Source organism: Nanorana parkeri, unplaced genomic scaffold, assembly GCF_000935625.1.
Source record: "Nanorana parkeri isolate BGI_ZX_2015 unplaced genomic scaffold, ASM93562v1 scaffold566, whole genome shotgun sequence".
Taxonomy (NCBI): Eukaryota; Metazoa; Chordata; class Amphibia; order Anura; family Dicroglossidae; genus Nanorana; species Nanorana parkeri.
Window position 1 is genome coordinate 182184 of NW_017306834.1, and position 17599 is coordinate 199782.

Genomic DNA, 17599 nt, shown 5'->3' on the forward strand with positions numbered 1-17599 from the left:
AAGTTAACCTACCGTGGAGGCTGAATCTTAAACTTTTCAAAAACTTCAGGGTAAAGCAACGGGAAAACCACCATCTCCTTTAAAGAGGCTATGTGTTTAGAGAGACCTCCAACGCTAGTAAATCGTACCTATGGAAAACAGGGGGAAAAAATTGCTGATATACAAGTTTTAAGCAATCATGGCATTTGGCAATTACATTTTTCATATATTTAACAATCTTACTAGGAGTAATGGCTCAAAGACCCTTCCTGCGAGCCCAGGCGGTCGTGGAAACACTCGTACAGTGGTTTCCTCATGATAGCTGGGCTCAAAATACTTCTATGCTGAATAGCATTCATGCATCATTATGCAAGTACTGTTCAGTAAGGACCACCCACACTGGGCAAGAAGATAAAGACCCATGACGGCACTAGACCAGTGCGAAGATTTAGGATTGGGCCCACCTGTCAGGTTTTCAGGTGGACCCGATCGGATGCCCAATGCAAGTCTATGGGCAGCTGTGTCTAAACGGACAAGTCAGTTTACACCCAGTTACCTCCGCCAGGTCCAAAAAACAAACAAACAAAAACAGTGTCGTTTAGACGGATCGGATGTAATTTTATGAAAATGGACATGTCCGTCCACAACAGCTTCCCCATAGACTGGCATGGGGTGCGGTAAAGGCAGTTTTTTTCTGGAGGAAAAAAAACTGTACATATTACAGATGTCACAGCGGTGACATCCACTCCATACTGCTGTGATCAGCCCATGAAGAAGGGGCCTTAGAGTTACTGCAGCACACACAGCCGAACAAAACAAAAACAAAAACAAAAAAAAAAACAAAAAAAAAAAAATCACACAACAAGCAAAATATAGTAGGGGCTGCCAGTCCTCAGTGAATGATATATGCCTGGCTGTAATGACAATTCTTAGGCTTCAATACTTTGACCCACTGACATGAAATAATTACAATTTCCTAAAACAATGTCATGAAACTCACAGAGGTATCAATCTGCATTGGGTCAACATCTGCTAGGCTGGCACCAATTTTCATGCGATCTTTGTGAAGTCCTTTTAAATCGTCTCTCTGAATGTTCATAGGAAGACACCTTTATTAAAAAAGGGGGGGGGGGAATTAATTCAGGTTATACAATACCGTTTCTAAAAAAAAAATTCCATGACCTGAGAAGGTTTGCAAAATGTAAGGCAGGTGAACACCATCACAAGCATATAGGCCATTTATAAAAAGGACCACTCCAAAAACTGAAATGTCCACATTGTGTAGACACCAATGGACTAAAATTGACTGTCTGCTTATTTTCCTCTGAGATTTCCTGGCAGCCAAAATGTATGTTTTGCACAGCATGGGGAATTGCATCTTTAACCTTTTCCTGATCAGACAAGTTAATGCCCAAATTACACTCAGTACCATCTGTATTAACCAGTTAAAGTGACATTAATGCCGACTAATTTACCTTCTAACAAACATGTTGAAAAGGACATATACAGCATTTGGTACACCATATATCCCTTTTATTTTCTCAGTTTTATGTGACATACCAACTGCCATGGCGATCACATGATCAGGAAACACACCAGGTGGTTCCCAATAGTTACTGTAGACCAGCAGCTCCCAGAAGTAGAACATGGCGATATGCACGCCAAGAGTTACAACAGACTGCGATCATGGAAGAGTTAACTTATCCAAGACCACTGAAATAGGTTTGTGTGCGAAGGTAACTAGTAGTTTTTGGATATTTAGTCCTATAAAAAACCCCCCCCCAAAAAAAAAAACCTACCTGCTAATAGCCTTGTTACGGCTTCGAACCAGGCGCCTCTCAAAATGTTCCTCATCATCTGAAGAGGAGGAGGAGGATGATGTGGAGTCATTGCTATGCACAGCGTGTCTTCTCCTAAAATGAAAAGTTAGCAATTTGTATATAGATTTTATTGGTAACATGGCACTGAATCCCCTCTCATCAGTCAGATCAGCAGTGTGGAGTCTCCTGCTAAGGGAACTTTGCACAGATTTTAAAAGTTCCATGGCTTTAGCTGGCTCAAGAACTTTAGACTGCAGAATGTGAGCGTAAGGTGTTTTATACAACTCAAATCCAAAATTTTGTTTTGGAAAAAGTAGAGAAGAGCAAGAATATCTGTTAAGTATTTTTGGCTATACATAAAAGGGAATTATGGTTTAGGGAGAAGATTTAAAGTTTATAATTTTTTCTAATGGAGGTTTTAAATTTTGATCCGGTCTTTAAAAACAAACTAAAGGACGGAAGAATTATCAGAGCACTATAGTTTAGCTGATGTGAGAACACAGCAGCAGCAGGCTTCCTTGTGACCAACTTTAATTTTGGGCTGGAACTGCTAATCAATTTTGTCGATGAGAATTGTTGTTAATGATTCTCATTGTTGATTTGTGCTCAGTCCCTTCTCACCATGCAGTGAAGAAAGCTCTATCAAACCTCCCCAAAAGATCAAACTAAAACTGCATGCACAATTTGTTTGTGAAGTTAACTTTGTGGGTGGAGTAGTACACAGCTTAATCCATAGCCAGTATCACTGTGAAACATTATTACTCTGACAACTGTAATGGGCCCAAATAAAATTTGCAGCGCGCAAAAAAACTGCATCAAAAAACCCCTCTAAAAACAGGGGTGCCCATTAGGTAGATTGTGATCTACCAGTAGCTCTCAAAGCTGATGCTGGTAGATCACGAAGGGTGTGAATGGCGGCCCCTTTACTCCATTTTGGTATATTTATTTAGCTGTGCACACATGATTACCTATTAGCCCGAGGCTGCTGAGCCAAGTTCCCTGACACCTTTCTGGTGGATACTGGAGGTTGAAGTGCTATGTATTACATCAAAGAATATTAGTTTACACAGCCTGTTGCACTGCACTGTTTACAAAATACAGCAAGGTGAGCCACGAGAGAGAGGAGAGACAGGCAGGAAAGAGAGAGCAAGGAGAGGCAGACAGGGGAGAGAGCAAGGAGCGCCAGCCAAGAGAGACAGCCAGGAGAGAAAATGAGGAATGACAGCCAGGAGAGCAAGCCAGGGAGTTTTTTTTTGTTGGTAGATCTCATGTAGCTCATCATTTGAAAAATCTGCAGGAAAAATAGGATTTTGTTCTCATTTTAAAATCATTTTCTCAGAGTCCATTGAGGGACACGGCTCTAAAGAATTTTAGAATTCCGACACATACGTTATGCTGCTGCCTCTAGAAGGTTATGCTGCTGCCTCCAGGATAAAAAAATTAAAGCCTGCTACTTTCACAGCCTTCAAAGGGAAGTTCTCCCCCAGCATGAGAAGAGATATGGATTTAAAAAGGAAGAGCAGCAAAGAGAAGGGAAACTACCATGGATTACAGTAAGGCGCACATTTACAGTATTGGTTTATATGTTAAAAAAAATCTGAGGGTTTAATGTCACTTTAACGTCACAACCCCTCCCACCCATAGCAAGCAGTATGCAAGCAAATGAGGGGAGGAAGTGTTGTCCCTCAAAGGACTCTGGTAAAAGAATTTTACAGTAAGAACAAAATCCTATTCTCTCTACCGGCACTTGGGGGACACAGCTATGAAGCATTCTGATACTTCCAAACAGCCACCTGAAGAACGTTTCTGACAAAACTTATCAGGAGGAGGCAGAAACGACAACTTTGTAAAACTTCGCAAAATTATCAACAGAAGACCAAAATGTGGCCTTGCAATCTGAGTAACAGAAGCTTGTTCTGAAATGCCCAAGAAGTACCAACTGTCCTAGTAGAATTAGCAGCAAACAGGGAAAAGGAGGAATCCCACAACGTAAACTTGAATGACAACCTGACACATCCACTAGAAATAGCAGGCTGAAAAGCTGAACAACATTTTTCTATAAGAGTGGGAAATTCTGGATAAGCAATTTCCGGCCCCTAAATGCTTGAAGTCTCTGCATCCTTTACCAGATGATTTTGTTAAGGAAATAAAAGGAAGTCTATTCTTCCAATTTCTCATCTCATCAAGTTGTTGACTACTCAGTTTGATGGCGCGCCTTTGTTAAATATTAAACTCCTAAACTTTTTTTTCACTAATGAATCCAGATCAAACAAATATAAAAATTGCACAGCAAAGTATTTCTTTACATTTTTGTCCAAGCACTTCATGTCATGTTTTTTAACAGCTCCAGCTCGGCTTCTCCAGACTTCCTGTCTCATACAAGATCACAAAAGGACAGATCTACTAGCCTGGAGAGGGGAGCAGGTTGGGGAAATGGCTTGCCTTACTGGACCTGTAAGTTTGTGGAGGGAAAGGAGCCACCCTAAAACAGGATATCAGGGCTAGTGCTCAGGGGGACCAGCTGATTCTGCAGGAAACTTAAAAACTTAAATCATTAAGGCACAGCGTCCATTGTAAGTTATTTAATTTTGACTTCAATATCACATTAAGGGTTCTACTGACAACAAATAAAAAAGGTATGAGAAAGAATCTTCTATTTTTATTAACTGGTTCGGCTCTTCAGCTCAACAATTATTGGCTATGGTCCTTCTTTCCCAGACACTGCCTACCTGGACAAAATCGAGTACAGAACAGGTGACTGCTGGAGTTGATCCACCATTTATCAATTGTGTGGATCAGAGGACTGTTGCTTCTCATTTCATGCGTTTATTGATGCTTGTTGTCTCGCGTGCCTGTCTCCTCCTTTCAGATACGCAGAGCTATCTGGTTTAAGCACTGGTTGGTGGAACCGCAATGCAAAAGGAATAGACGCAAATTTTAGAATATATTTTCATCTTCCTCCCCTTCGGTACTGTGTTCCAGCGTCACATGTCTGAATATACAAATCCATGGCCCAGTTCGCTTCGTCATTGCAGCAATCCCCAGGTAATACTGGCCTGACCGAGTAATAACTCTGGACTATCGCAGGACGAAGCATATGTACAGAGACCAGGAAATTCCCACCCTGAGGACCAGAGAAACTTCCAGGATTCAACATAACTGGAATGAATCTCTAGGTCTAGTTGGCTAGCTAATGAAACTCCCAGGATTTAATTTTATCCGGTATGAATCAACCAGCAACTCCTGGTAGTTGAACTTCAGAGGAAACAAAAACCAAAATATTAAAGCAGAAAAGGAGACATCCATTCTCCTAAGGACACCAAGTGAAACTGGCAGGTGGGAGGTGTCATGTCTTTAAAGTATCAGCTTTTAATTGTTTTGCCTAGTGTCTATTTCCCCTAGTGGCAGCAGCATAACCCTACGTGTCAATGCTTTAGAGCTGCATTGCAAAACAGACAAATAAATCTGAATTTTAACTGTACGAATGCATAAAGCTACAGAACTTGGCAGATGAATTAGTCCTAAAAAATCTGTCCCAGGGCCTTTTAAGAGAAGAGGCAATTTCAGCATCACCTACATAGGTCTGTACTTTACCGTTTTGCTTAGCACAGTGCTTCAACTAGAGCTGCAACAGTTAATCGATTTAGTCGATTAACCCCTTCATGACTGAGGCCCAAAACACTGTGCACTCCAAACCACCATCATACCCGTCCTCTGCACCCCAACCCACCATCATACCCGTCCTCCGCACCCCAACCCACCATCATACCCATCCTCTCCATCCCATCATTATACCTGTCCTCTCCATCCCTGCACTCCATTCCACCATCATACCCGTCCTCTCCATCCCTGCACCCCATTCCACCATCATACCCGTCCTCTCCATCCCTGCACCCCATTCCACCATCATACCCGTCCTCTCCATCCCTGCACCCCATTCCACCATCATACCCGTCCTCTCCATCCCTGCACCCCATTCCACCATCATACCCGTCCTCTCCATCCCTGCACCCCATTCCACCATCATACCCGTCCTCTCCATCCCTGCACCCCATTCCACCATCATACCCGTCCTCTCCATCCCTGCACCCCATTCCACCATCATACCCGTCCTCTCCATCCCTGCACCCCATTCCACCATCATACCCGTCCTCTCCATCCCTGCACCCCATTCCACCATCATACCCGTCCTCTCCATCCCTGCACCCCATTCCACCATCATACCCGTCCTCTCCATCCCTGCACCCCATTCCACCATCATACCCGTCCTCTCCTTCCCTGCACCCCATTCCACCATCATACCCGTCCTCTCCTTCCCTGCACCCCATTCCACCATCATACCCGTCCTCTGCACCCCATTCCACCATCATACCCGTCCTCCCTATTCCTGCATCATATCCGTTCTCTCCAATAACGCCAGCTATAGAGGAATACATCAGATCCCAGCAATAATACATTATAGTATAATGTACTATTGCTGCGATTTGCTGCATTCCGCTATAGCTGCTGGTATTCTGCACTGTGCCGCTTTATAATGTACTATATTGCACACCACACTTTTTTTTTTTTTACTTCCACCGCTCCAAGCTTGCTCCCGTGATGGACTACAATCTCAATACAAACTAGTAGTCCATCACTGGAGACTTTTTTTTTTTAATCCGATTAATCGAACGTAATAATCGGCTAACTAATCGATTATGAAAATAATCGTTAGCTGCAGCTCTAGCTTCAACTATAGCACAACACATCCCTATTCAGATGCTTGCACGTTACAGTACCTAGTGGATCCTCTAAATTCTTTTGCACCCTCAGATGTGCCACCCTGCAGAAATTGAACACTATATTGTCAAGCATCCATGACATTGCAAAAAGAGGGAATTTTATACAATGTATTTTGCTCTACCATGATCTACAAAACCATCCTGACCAAACCACCACTCAAGGACATTAAAAAACACAGGGCCAAGTAACATGATAAACCTTACAATCTCCCTTCAAAGCTCACACTGGCATACAAAACAAAATTTGAAAATGGTTTAACAAAACTTTGCTTGGTCCAGCTTGAGGGAGCATTAAACCAGAAGTGTTCCTTGAGACCTTGCTGCAGGATACATGTGGGAACTCCGTGATGATCACTTTTCAAATTATTTCTACAGAGACTTCAGTGCTCCAACAACGTATTGCATGGCTCACAGGAACCAGTCAGAGGCTCTGTTCACCAGGTGAAACAACTGGCAGCAATATAAATTATCTTCATACTCTGCTACAGTCAGGAAAACTATTCTAGCAGTTGTCAAGCATGTGCTTCCAATAAGAAAAAGGAGCTCCACTCTTCACCAAATGGACCTCCTCCACACATTGTGTGATAGTCCTTGATGAAAAGCTTTGGAAATACGGTTGATGTTCCATGTTTATATGAAAGCACCAGCCCTTTCCTATTTCTGGGATCTTGCTAAACATAGGACACACACACACACACTTTAGGCAATGTTCATCTTCACCTTGTAGAGGCACCTGGTAGGGAACAACAGCTTTTCTCTGTCTCAGTTCATAACGTTTTTGGTTAAATTCCTCTCCATCATCCTCCTCGTCGTCGTCCTCCTCCTCATCATCATCTTCCTCCTCCTCCTCCTCCTCATGGTCTTCTGCTTCCTCTGATGAATCTAACAAATGAAAGCAGATGAAGCATTTTGTGAAAGCATGTTAAAAAGGTAACAAAAAAACGACACAGAACAAAAGTCTTAACGAGTTACTAATCTAACAATCTTCTATTCTACTGCAAATGAACATTGTTTTTTGTTTACAGTACGCATGTGCAGACTTAGGCCCCATTCACACCTAGGCGCATTGTAATATGCGCGACCGTCACGCGGTTTTTTTACCGCGATGCGCGGTAAAAAAAGTCGCGCGATTCCAAAGGCTACTTGGCTGTATCCCAATGGAAAACGCCCTACAAAAACGGCCCAAAGTAGTTCTGGGACCTTTTCAGGCGTGGGCCGTTTTGTAGGGCGTTCGGGACGGGCGGAAATACGCCTAGGTGGGAACGAGGGCATTTGACTACAATGCTATTTATTTTTTTGACCGTTTTGTAGCGCGTTCGTTGAGCGTAGGACGCGCTACAAAACGGTCAGGTGTGAACGCAGCCTAAGAACACTTAAGTATTTAAATATTCACATCAAGCAGTAAAAAAATTACTTTAAAACAAACCCTCATTCGCCTCTAACTATAGGCACTGTGGAGAAATTTTTCTAAGTTTTCACAACAGAAGCACTAAATTCTTTGCTTTTTCACCTATTCCTTTCAATCACCAGAATCTTGGCGCAAAAAGAATAAAACCAAAACACAACATAAACATCTGACATAAGTGGTCCCTTTTAGGGCTGCAACAACTAATCGACATCATCGATTGAAAAAGTTGTCAACTTTTTCAATAATCGATTAAATCGGCTTCCGATCAGTTGGCCCTGTTCATGGCTCCACACACGCTGCGCTCCACACCTCCTCCCCAAATCACGCTCACCGCTGCCAGACCCGCACACCCACGCTCTACACGCCGCACCTCCTTCCCGCCTCACACTCACCACCCGCCCACATCCACGATCGGCACAGGGATGCGGGGAGATGTAGTAAGGAGGAGCAGGTGTGGGGGGATGACAGCCGCCGACAGACAGGCCCGATCTCAGAAGCAAGTTGCTGGAAGAATGCTCAGGTAAGCCTGCACTTTCCCCCACACATGGTGCTCTATAATGTATTGCTGGGATTTGTATTCCTCTATAGCTGATGGGACATCGTGCTGTATATTATACATAGGAATACAAATCCCAGCAATACATTATACACTGTATGTATAATGTATTGCTGGGATTTGTTGTACTCCTCTATAGTTGGTGATATTCTGCATTGTGCTGTATAGAGGACTACAAATCCCAGCAATACATTATACAGCGCCATGCGGAATCCCACCAGCTATAGAGGAGCACAATAAATCCCAGCAATAATACATTATACATTGGTGCAATGCCAAATACCACTATCTATAGAGGACTACAACACCCAGCAATAGTGCATTATACATCGCAATGCAGAATACCGCCAGCTATAATGTACTATTGCTGGGATTTGTTGTGCCCCTCTATAGCTGGTGATATTCTGCATTGCGCTGTATAATGTACTATTGCTGGGATTTGTAGTCCTCTATAGCCGGTGTCATTCTACATTGATTGCTGTATAATTTTAAACTTTCCATTTAACTATATTGCACACCACACTTTTTTTTAAACTTACACCGCTCCAAGCTTGCTCCTTTGATGGACTACAATCTCAATACAAACTAGTAGTCCATCACTGGAGCCATTTTTTAAAATGTATTTTATTGTTTATCCGATTAATCGAACTTAATAATCGGCTAACTAATCGATTTTGAAAATAATCGTTAGCTGCAGCTCTAGTCCCTTTAGTTACTATTACAGCACCCACTTGATTGCATTTATTGATTTTTACAGTTCTCAGTATTGGAACAGAAGGAAAAAAGGCAGGAAAAACTTACCCCCACTTTCCTCCTGATTGTCTGAGGTTTCCTCGTCAAGCTGGGAAACTCGACATTTTCTCTTGACACGAGAATACATATCTACATTTTCCTATGAATCAAAAAAGGACAATATACTGTATAGTATGTATATACGGAAGGTGAACTTGGAATTCGAGGTTGTGCAGCACTACTCATTTACAAAGTAACACAAAATAAGATGCATCTTCGTACATTGAATGATATGATCGGTTTTCCTTACTCTACCTTGCATTGTGAAAGGACTATAGCACTTTATTCACTGGCTAGAATAAAAAGGAGGGAATTTCCACAGAATACAGCGCTCTATTCTCGGAGAACTCACAGGGGGGTGTCAGGCTAATGGAGGGTCCACCTAGGCACCTCTAAATGTCTAATTAAAATCTTGCAGTGGTTCCAGTTTACCATGTTTGGGATCATTAAAGATTCACTCAAAGCTCCCTAGTCCTCAATTCCCCCTCCTTGATCGTGATGGAACAATACATCACGATATTTATAATCACTCCAGATTCCGTAACCAACTTTTTTTTTTTTTTATTAATCGTGTCCCATTCTACTTTTCGGTCCCCCCACCCCCACTTGCACCACGTTATGGTTTTTTAACAAACTCCTTCGTGATTGTCATTTTTGATTTGTTTATCCTTTGTACTCATTGCATTTGAGATTAGTATGTTGGCTCACCGATTTGTTATATTGTCTTATTTATTGTCCTCATACAACGGCTTACCAATAAAACCCTTAGGGGCACCCCGTATGCTCTTATATGCAAAACTCAAATATGTGAAAGACAAAAAGGAACAATCCACCGCACAACAAACTTGCTTTGACAATTTCCATCCCCAGCCCATTATACACATTAGGAAACATTACTAGCAGTTCATTCACATTAAATGTTTTTAGTCTTACGCATAACTTACAGATATAGATATGCCGATGAGGCCAAATAGAAGCTATGTTGCGTATATGCATTTAAAGCAGCAAGAAAATAAATTTTTTTTACCTCTTCTGTGTCATTGAAGACAGCCAAATCCTCAAGTTCTCGCATACGACGTCGTCGCATCTTCTTCATGTGATCCATTTTTTGCAAAACGGCTTCGGCGGTGCTGAAAAGAATGACGAGATTTTGTATGTTTACACATTTTACATATCAGTCCCGGCATACAATGCGTTCCTGTAACAGAAATCTGCAAAGCTAGAAACGGCCAAATACAAATAACATACATTTTAGCCTCTTGTCAAAAGTTACATTAAGAGTATTTATTCATGACAAACACTCTGCAATCTCATACATGGCGACTCATCGCACGTCACAAGGCTTTGTGCAATTTATGCAGAGATGAGGGAAACTTTCATAGTAAATGGTGTAGTAGGTGGACAGGTGGGTATGGCATAGAATTGCTTTAAACAGAATGTTAAAATGACAATGTACAGTTTTGTTTTTACTTTTATCTCAGTATAGGCTGCCGAGCAAAAAAGTAAATTAAGCTGAATATACAAAAAGAAAAAAATTATTTCTGCAATACTGAGAACTAAAGAGGAAAAAAAAAAAACCTTAAAAATCAGGGTTAAGTATACATTGAGGAAACTGGAATCCTAGAGAAAATGAGAAAATACATAAAATGTATCACAGCATGCATTATTTTGCCCATGCAACAGGTCACTGCTGCTTTAAGAATGAGTCCTTATCGGCCCCATAAAGTCACATAGTGTGTGATAATCAATGCCCCCGTTTCCGAAGGCACCATCAGTTATGTCATCACAGTAAAATTGCAGTACTACAAATCCCATCATGCATCTGCCTCTTGGAGCCATGCCCGTGGCTGTCAGTCTTGCATTGCCTCATGGGATTTGTAGTTCAACAGCTAGAGGGCTGGAGTTTAGCTTCTTCTGTGGGATTCCACAAATCTTTTATAGTGTAACATAGAAAATCAGCTGATTGCATATGGGACTGCTGGAACATTTTATAAAGACTGTTAATTCTCTAAAATGATAAAACGGATAACAGAAGCCTTGAAACACAGGACAGTCTATTATCCAAAACTACTTCAGTGAAGGTTGCTTTGCCTCAAAGTAAATTATGAATTATTAAGAGTGGTAGCCGACATCACTTTCCAACCACAATGTGCGGAATGGGGTGGTAAAGAATTTCAGTGCAACTTAACTAGAGATGCACCGATACCATTTTTTCCCAGTACAAGTACTGATACTTGCCCAAGTACTCACAGATACAAGTACTGATACATTTTTGTTTATTGTCATGTGACTGTTTTTAAAAAAACAATACAGACTAATGATTTCAGGACAGTGATGGAACGCCAGAGCCAGGTCCCAGCTGCAACCCTGGTAGTTCTCATGAAAATGCCAAGTATCAGCACTGGTATCTGAACATCCCTACTTTTAACACCAAATCAAAATTTGATAAGCAGAATGCCCAATGACAGGGATCCCATGCCACTCCAGCATAGTTACATCAAGTTAGAACTGCCACGTCACGCAGAACAGATCCAGCCTATGGCAACTCTTATCCGTTTTAGGCAAGACATGTTTTCCCTTTTGAAAAAGTCTGCTACATACTTTGTGATCAACTTGTCAAACAGCACAGACTGATTTGTGGTGCTGTAACGACTCCTCCTGATCCTGCCGCTCCGACGAACTTCCACGAGACCATCTTCCTGGTGGGCGCTGACTTTCTCTGCACCCTCTCTCTTCCTCTTCAGCGACTTGTTTTCAGCAGGCGACATTACCTCTGAGGTTTTAAGGAGACAAAATTAAGCACTCTGAAATCTTTTTTTTTTTTGATAATCAATGGATCTGATTAATTCCAAACACTTTAGAATATGGGAGACGTTAAGCAATTGCAAAAACACACAAGTTGAACAAGTTCAGATGAAATATCTCCAGTTTTAAATGTTTTCAGCTCTGCACAGAAAAAGGAAGCGAAGTTTAATATCAATGCTTCCACACACGATGCATCGTCCAATGATGCAACAACTTCGAGCTCCCTTGACAATGCTGACATCATTGCCCCATCTTCTTTTACGATCGGCATCTATGGCCAGCCTGGGTTGACATTACTTCCGCGTATGGATAGTCCATGCCATCACCAAGGCATGTTGAGATTGCGCCCTGAGCTGCTTTTTTGGGGTCCTGCTTGCAGGGGAGGTAAGAAGCATTTATTGCTGGAAAGACATACAGCGTCTGCTCAGCAATAACATCCTTCCTGCTCATACATTTTAATTTTTGCCCTAAAGTTCCAATTAGAGGAGCCAGTTCACAAAAGGCTTTACGGGTAACCCAGTTACACTTATATTGTAGGTTTCAAGCTTTTCAGTCTTGTAATCACCTGTACCCATTACAAAAAAATATTTCTAACTAGGTCACACATCTGCATGTAAAAATGTTCTGGGCTTTGCACTTTCCATTAATTCCTCTGGTGCTTCCGAGCACAAGTAATGCATCAACGTGCAGAGCACATGCACAGTCCCGGCAGGAACATTTTATCAAGCTGCAGTTCAAGCTATTCAGCACTGTCCTGCTGCTGAATCTGAGACACAATAGTACAAGGCTGGGAAAGGGTGCTCAGGCAGGCTGAATTAGAAGTATAACAGCACCACAAAAAAACCCTAAGAATAGCTCTCGGGTAACCTGTACAAAAAAGTGCAACAATCTATAGAATTATTGCTAGGCACCGGAAGAAACAGACCTTATGATACACCCAGCTCATGGGATCTGCACCAAAGCCTCTATCCTTCAACCCAAACCCTGGGCCTAGTCAGCTAACCCTTTAGGATAATGCAAGATGGAACCATTCAATTGTTGAAAATCAGTGCCCTTTTGGTCCAAAAACAGCTCTTGGGGGATGGGGGCAATTCCCCTTTATGTCTTGCACAAATTGCAACAGTTGCCCAGGGGGTTACTTTGTCTTCCTCTGGACCAGAACGCTAGGAGTTTGTAAGTGATGACAAAGTTCTCTTCAATCCCATTATCCATTTAATAAATGGATTTTGCAGTAAAACACTGCCAGATGAATGAACTAGCAATTTAGCTCTAAAGAAACTCCACAACCAAAACATTAAAAAGCTTCAGCGCGGTTTCAATGAGCGATTTAATAGCAACTACAAAATCACTATTCAGTGCATTTACTCCTAGGAAAAACTGAATAGCAGTCAATGACAAGCTCAGCGTCACAGGGATCCCCACTATTTGCTGATTAGCCAGAGTGACAGACTTTTATAGTGATTGATGCCAACTACAGAACTAAAGCCGGCCATATACTTATAGATTTTCTATGGTCAGATGAAAAAAATGCAACAGATTCCTCCATTGTTCAGGTATCTTGTTAGTCGACCTGCTGGCTGTCAAAATACTTGAAGAATGCTCGCATCCAATCAGATTTTGAGAGCCAGCGGGGACGAATAGTAAGATACTGAAGCTTTGCCCACAGGGAGGTTCCTCCATCCACACAGTGTAGCGTAGATGGAGGAATCTGTTGCACATTTTCCATCTAACCATAGAAAATCTATAGGTGCATGACCAGCTTAATGCTAGTATCCAACCAGGTTTTACAATGCTGCTGACCACTGGCACACAAGTGATTTGTGAACTGTATAGAAAACTAGTTACAAGTTCCTACAGAATCACAGAGTAACACGGCCTTTACGTTTCTAAAAGTTTTCCACTTTTTCCCCCCCATCAAGTAAAGTCCTAAAGTGAATTTTACCTGACCCCAATCTACTGCAATGATGTGTGCCACAGATTAGTTATGAAGATTTTACTTTACCTTCTTCGCCATTTTCAGTCACATCGGGTTGCAACCTAGCCAGCCTCCTAAAGAGAACAAGATAAACATGAAGACTATGATAAGGGGGCAAGCAATGCATTCAAAATGTAAACAATCAGCAGGATTCACAGTTACTTTTGTATAATTATGTATGTATATGTTTGTAATTTTCAACGCTGTGTATTTTTGAAAAGTTGTTTCTGTGAAACCCTTAAAGTGACATTAAAAGGCAAACATTTTTTTCCCTCCCCCCCAATGTAAATGTTAGCACTTACCTTAAATGTTGTCTCTTTTTCCGATCTTCCTCTTCTTTCCCCATGTTTTAATCTGTCCCTCCAGCGGTGACGTCACTCCGATCCAGCGCTGACTGCTCTGTCTCTCCGATCCAGCGGTGTCTTCAGGCGGGTGCACGCGTCCATAGACGTACCTTGCGTCTCTGCTCGTCTCCCGGCCGAGAATCGGAACTGCGCATGCGCCCGCCCCAATATCCTTTGCGGCCGTACGAGCAGTTCCTGATTCTCGGCGCGGGAACGAGCGGCGATAACGAGGTAAGTTTAAAATGATTTTAAGCAGTTTTTTTGTTTACACTTCTTGCCTATATCTACTGCATGCTAGCATTAGATATAAGCAAAAAAAAACCCAGAGGGTTTAGAAACCCTTTAAAAAGGAGAATTATGAGGTGAGTGCTTTTCACTCATCCTCATAGTTCTACCCGGCCTGTGACAATGAGACTGTCACAGGTCGGCTCAGTAGATCGGGAAGTGAGCGAACACATACCGGCGTTCGCTCACTTCTTGATCCTGTCACGGCAGAGAGCCATGACAGGGGAGGGACTGGATTCCCCCCTTCTCGTCCTGCGGAACGGACGGGGGAGGGAGCGGGTACAGCTGGCTCTGCCTCTAGATAGGCAGAGCCAGCTGTCACTCACTCAGCTGGGCGGATCCAGACAATTGTTGGGATCCGTTTCAGCTGCGCCATCTCAGTATACCGCGAGCTGTAGCGTCCTCCCATCATTGTGACGGGAGGACGCTAGTGTGTGCCCTCCCGTTACCCTTAGGAGAACTATGGGGAAAAGACCCAAGTTCTCCTTTAATAAAAAAAACTATTTCTGTAAAAAAATTAAATGATTATTGGTCTATTTTTTTAATTGTAAAAGTCATAACCATTCATATAATACAGTAACAGAGTTATTGATTGAATTCAGCCCACTAGAAGATCAAAACTGACTGCCATGGGTACCGCACAGTTTTATTCAGGCCGTTTGCATACGGGCAGGCCTGAACAGGTCCGCCTGTCTGTTTTCAAGTGGATCTGACTGAAGACCAACGTTAGTCTATGGGCAGCCGGATCTAAAAAGACAAGCGTCGGCTGACATCCGACTGCTCCCAACTGTATCCAGGTCCTGAAAACCAAACGGAACAGGTGGACCCGACAGTGACAGATGGGGGGGGGGGAGAATCCGATGTACACGGGAACACATGTCCGTTTGCATACGGATCTCATCTCATCTTGGAAATCCCAAGACTGACATCCATTCCGTCCTGCTCCAATCAGCAGCGGATCCGTGCCCAGATCCCCTGCTAGTCGCAGCAGACAGCATCCACGTGAAAAAGGACCTAAAAGTGTAGGAAACACCTAACCAAGTATGACAAATTAAATCAAATGTTCTTGATGTTCAAATACTAACAATCTGACAGTTTTGCTTTCCTGAGAGTGAGGAAGGTAGGTTCACACCATTTTCCGGTCCAGATCTGGTCCGGAAAATGGTGTGAACCTGCCCGCAGTTCCAGTGCATTGCAGACCAGACAAAATGAGACGTGCAGTATTTTTCTGGTCTGGAACGGACTGCGCTGGTGTGAACAGGAGCCAGAAATAACATAGGGATACAATGGGTTGCATTTTGTGCCTGTAAACAATCTGGTCTGGAGATGATCTGGATGTGGAATGAATGGGCCCTAAAACAGCACATCTTTCCGCTGATTAAAACTTCCCAAATATACCGCTATATAAAGATATGGCTATAAAGTCACAACAAAAAGAAAGCCCCCAGGAGAAGCTTCAATTACCTGGAAAACCTTTTCTCTTCTGTGTTATTCATGGTCAGCGCTTCATTAGTCTTCTCCAAGCTGGAATCTGAATAGTTATGACCATTTTCAGGAGTTACCTTCCTTAATGAGCGCAGGGCATGGTTCCCATCGTTGGATTTATTGGCAAATGAACCCTAATTCGGTAAGACAAGTCAGATACGGTCATGGATTAATAAGAGAAAGTAGCCCTTGGCTGTGTGGTATTAGGCTTCAAACATTTTTCTTTACGCGGACGATAGTTCCTAATGACATTGGCTGTACGTTTGGGGGCATTGTCCTGCTGCAGAATAAATTTAGGACCAATCACACGCCTCCCTGATGGTATGGAATGATGGATTATACAAGAATCTGCTTGTATGTCTCAGCATTGAGGACACCATTGATCCTGACCAAGCCTCCAACTCCATTGGCAGAAATGCAGCCCCAGACTTGCAAGCAACCTCCACCATGCTTCACTGTTGCTGTAGACACTCATTGTACCGCTCTCCAGCCCTTCAGCAAACAAACTGCCTCCTGCTACAGCTAAATATTTCACATTCTGACTCCTCAGTCCAGAGCACCTGCCGCCATTTTTCTGTGGCCTTGCAGCTAAAAAGCCATACCTGCAATGAGGAAACAAGGCCAAGCGACTCAACTATGCACGAAAACATAGGAACTGGGGTGCAGAAAAATGGCAGCAGGTGCTCTGGACTGACGAGTCCAAATCCAAGCTCACTCCCGTGACGGACTACAATCTCAATACAAATGATCATAAAACTAAATGCAAGATTGTAGTCCATCACAGGAGCGAGCTGGGAAAGATGTCTACTTTACAACAGGAAATGAGCCATAGAATTTTGGATCCCACCCCCCCTCACTTTCTCAGTGACCATGGTCTTTAGAACAAATAGTGAAAGTGGATCTCCCAACAACAAAGCGACAGGTTTTGCAGATAAAAGATAATTAAATGTCACCCTGTATTCATTAATGCATCATCCAATGTAAAGGAGGCTGGACAATCAGATGGCAACATGCATGGCCCATTTACAGGAGAAGACTGTACAATCAGATTGTATAGGGGAGGAGCAGCTATTGTGACAGTGGAAGGTACAGGGTGTTGTGGTGACGGGGAAAGCATGGGACCAAGGAACTCGGAGCTGGAGTCCAACAGAGAATCGTCTTCGGGCTCGGGAGCGCTCCTGGCCCCGGATGAGCTCCGTAGCTGAACCATGGCCGCCTACACACAGCGCCTTTTACCGCGAACACTTCCAAATTCTGGCGCCACAATCTACCTCACACACTGTGAATGACTCCGCCGGATCCCTCCGCGCCCAACCGAACTACCAACCCCCCTCACAGTACGGAGATCACCACCGTCCCACCGGATTTC

At 43.0% G+C, this 17599-nt stretch overlaps 1 protein-coding gene across 1 annotated transcript in view; it reads right to left on the reverse strand.

Annotated features, from left to right (window-relative positions):
- Window positions 1–17564, reverse strand: part of ATAD2 (ATPase family, AAA domain containing 2) — a 48435-nt gene extending 30871 nt beyond the window's left edge. Inside the window, exons 1-12 of the mRNA XM_018562211.1 lie at window positions 17353–17564; window positions 16677–16722; window positions 16447–16510; window positions 16210–16364; window positions 14144–14190; window positions 11938–12109; window positions 10364–10466; window positions 9346–9436; window positions 7279–7444; window positions 1779–1892; window positions 980–1088; window positions 13–128 (exon numbers count right to left, since the gene is read on the reverse strand). Of these exons, the coding sequence (XP_018417713.1) occupies window positions 13–128; window positions 980–1088; window positions 1779–1892; window positions 7279–7444; window positions 9346–9436; window positions 10364–10466; window positions 11938–12109; window positions 14144–14190; window positions 16210–16364; window positions 16447–16510; window positions 16677–16722; window positions 17353–17440 (1271 nt within the window). The 5' untranslated portion in view covers window positions 17441–17564. The remainder of the gene's footprint in view (window positions 1–12; window positions 129–979; window positions 1089–1778; window positions 1893–7278; window positions 7445–9345; window positions 9437–10363; window positions 10467–11937; window positions 12110–14143; window positions 14191–16209; window positions 16365–16446; window positions 16511–16676; window positions 16723–17352) is intronic.
- Window positions 17565–17599: the final 35 nt, after the last annotated feature.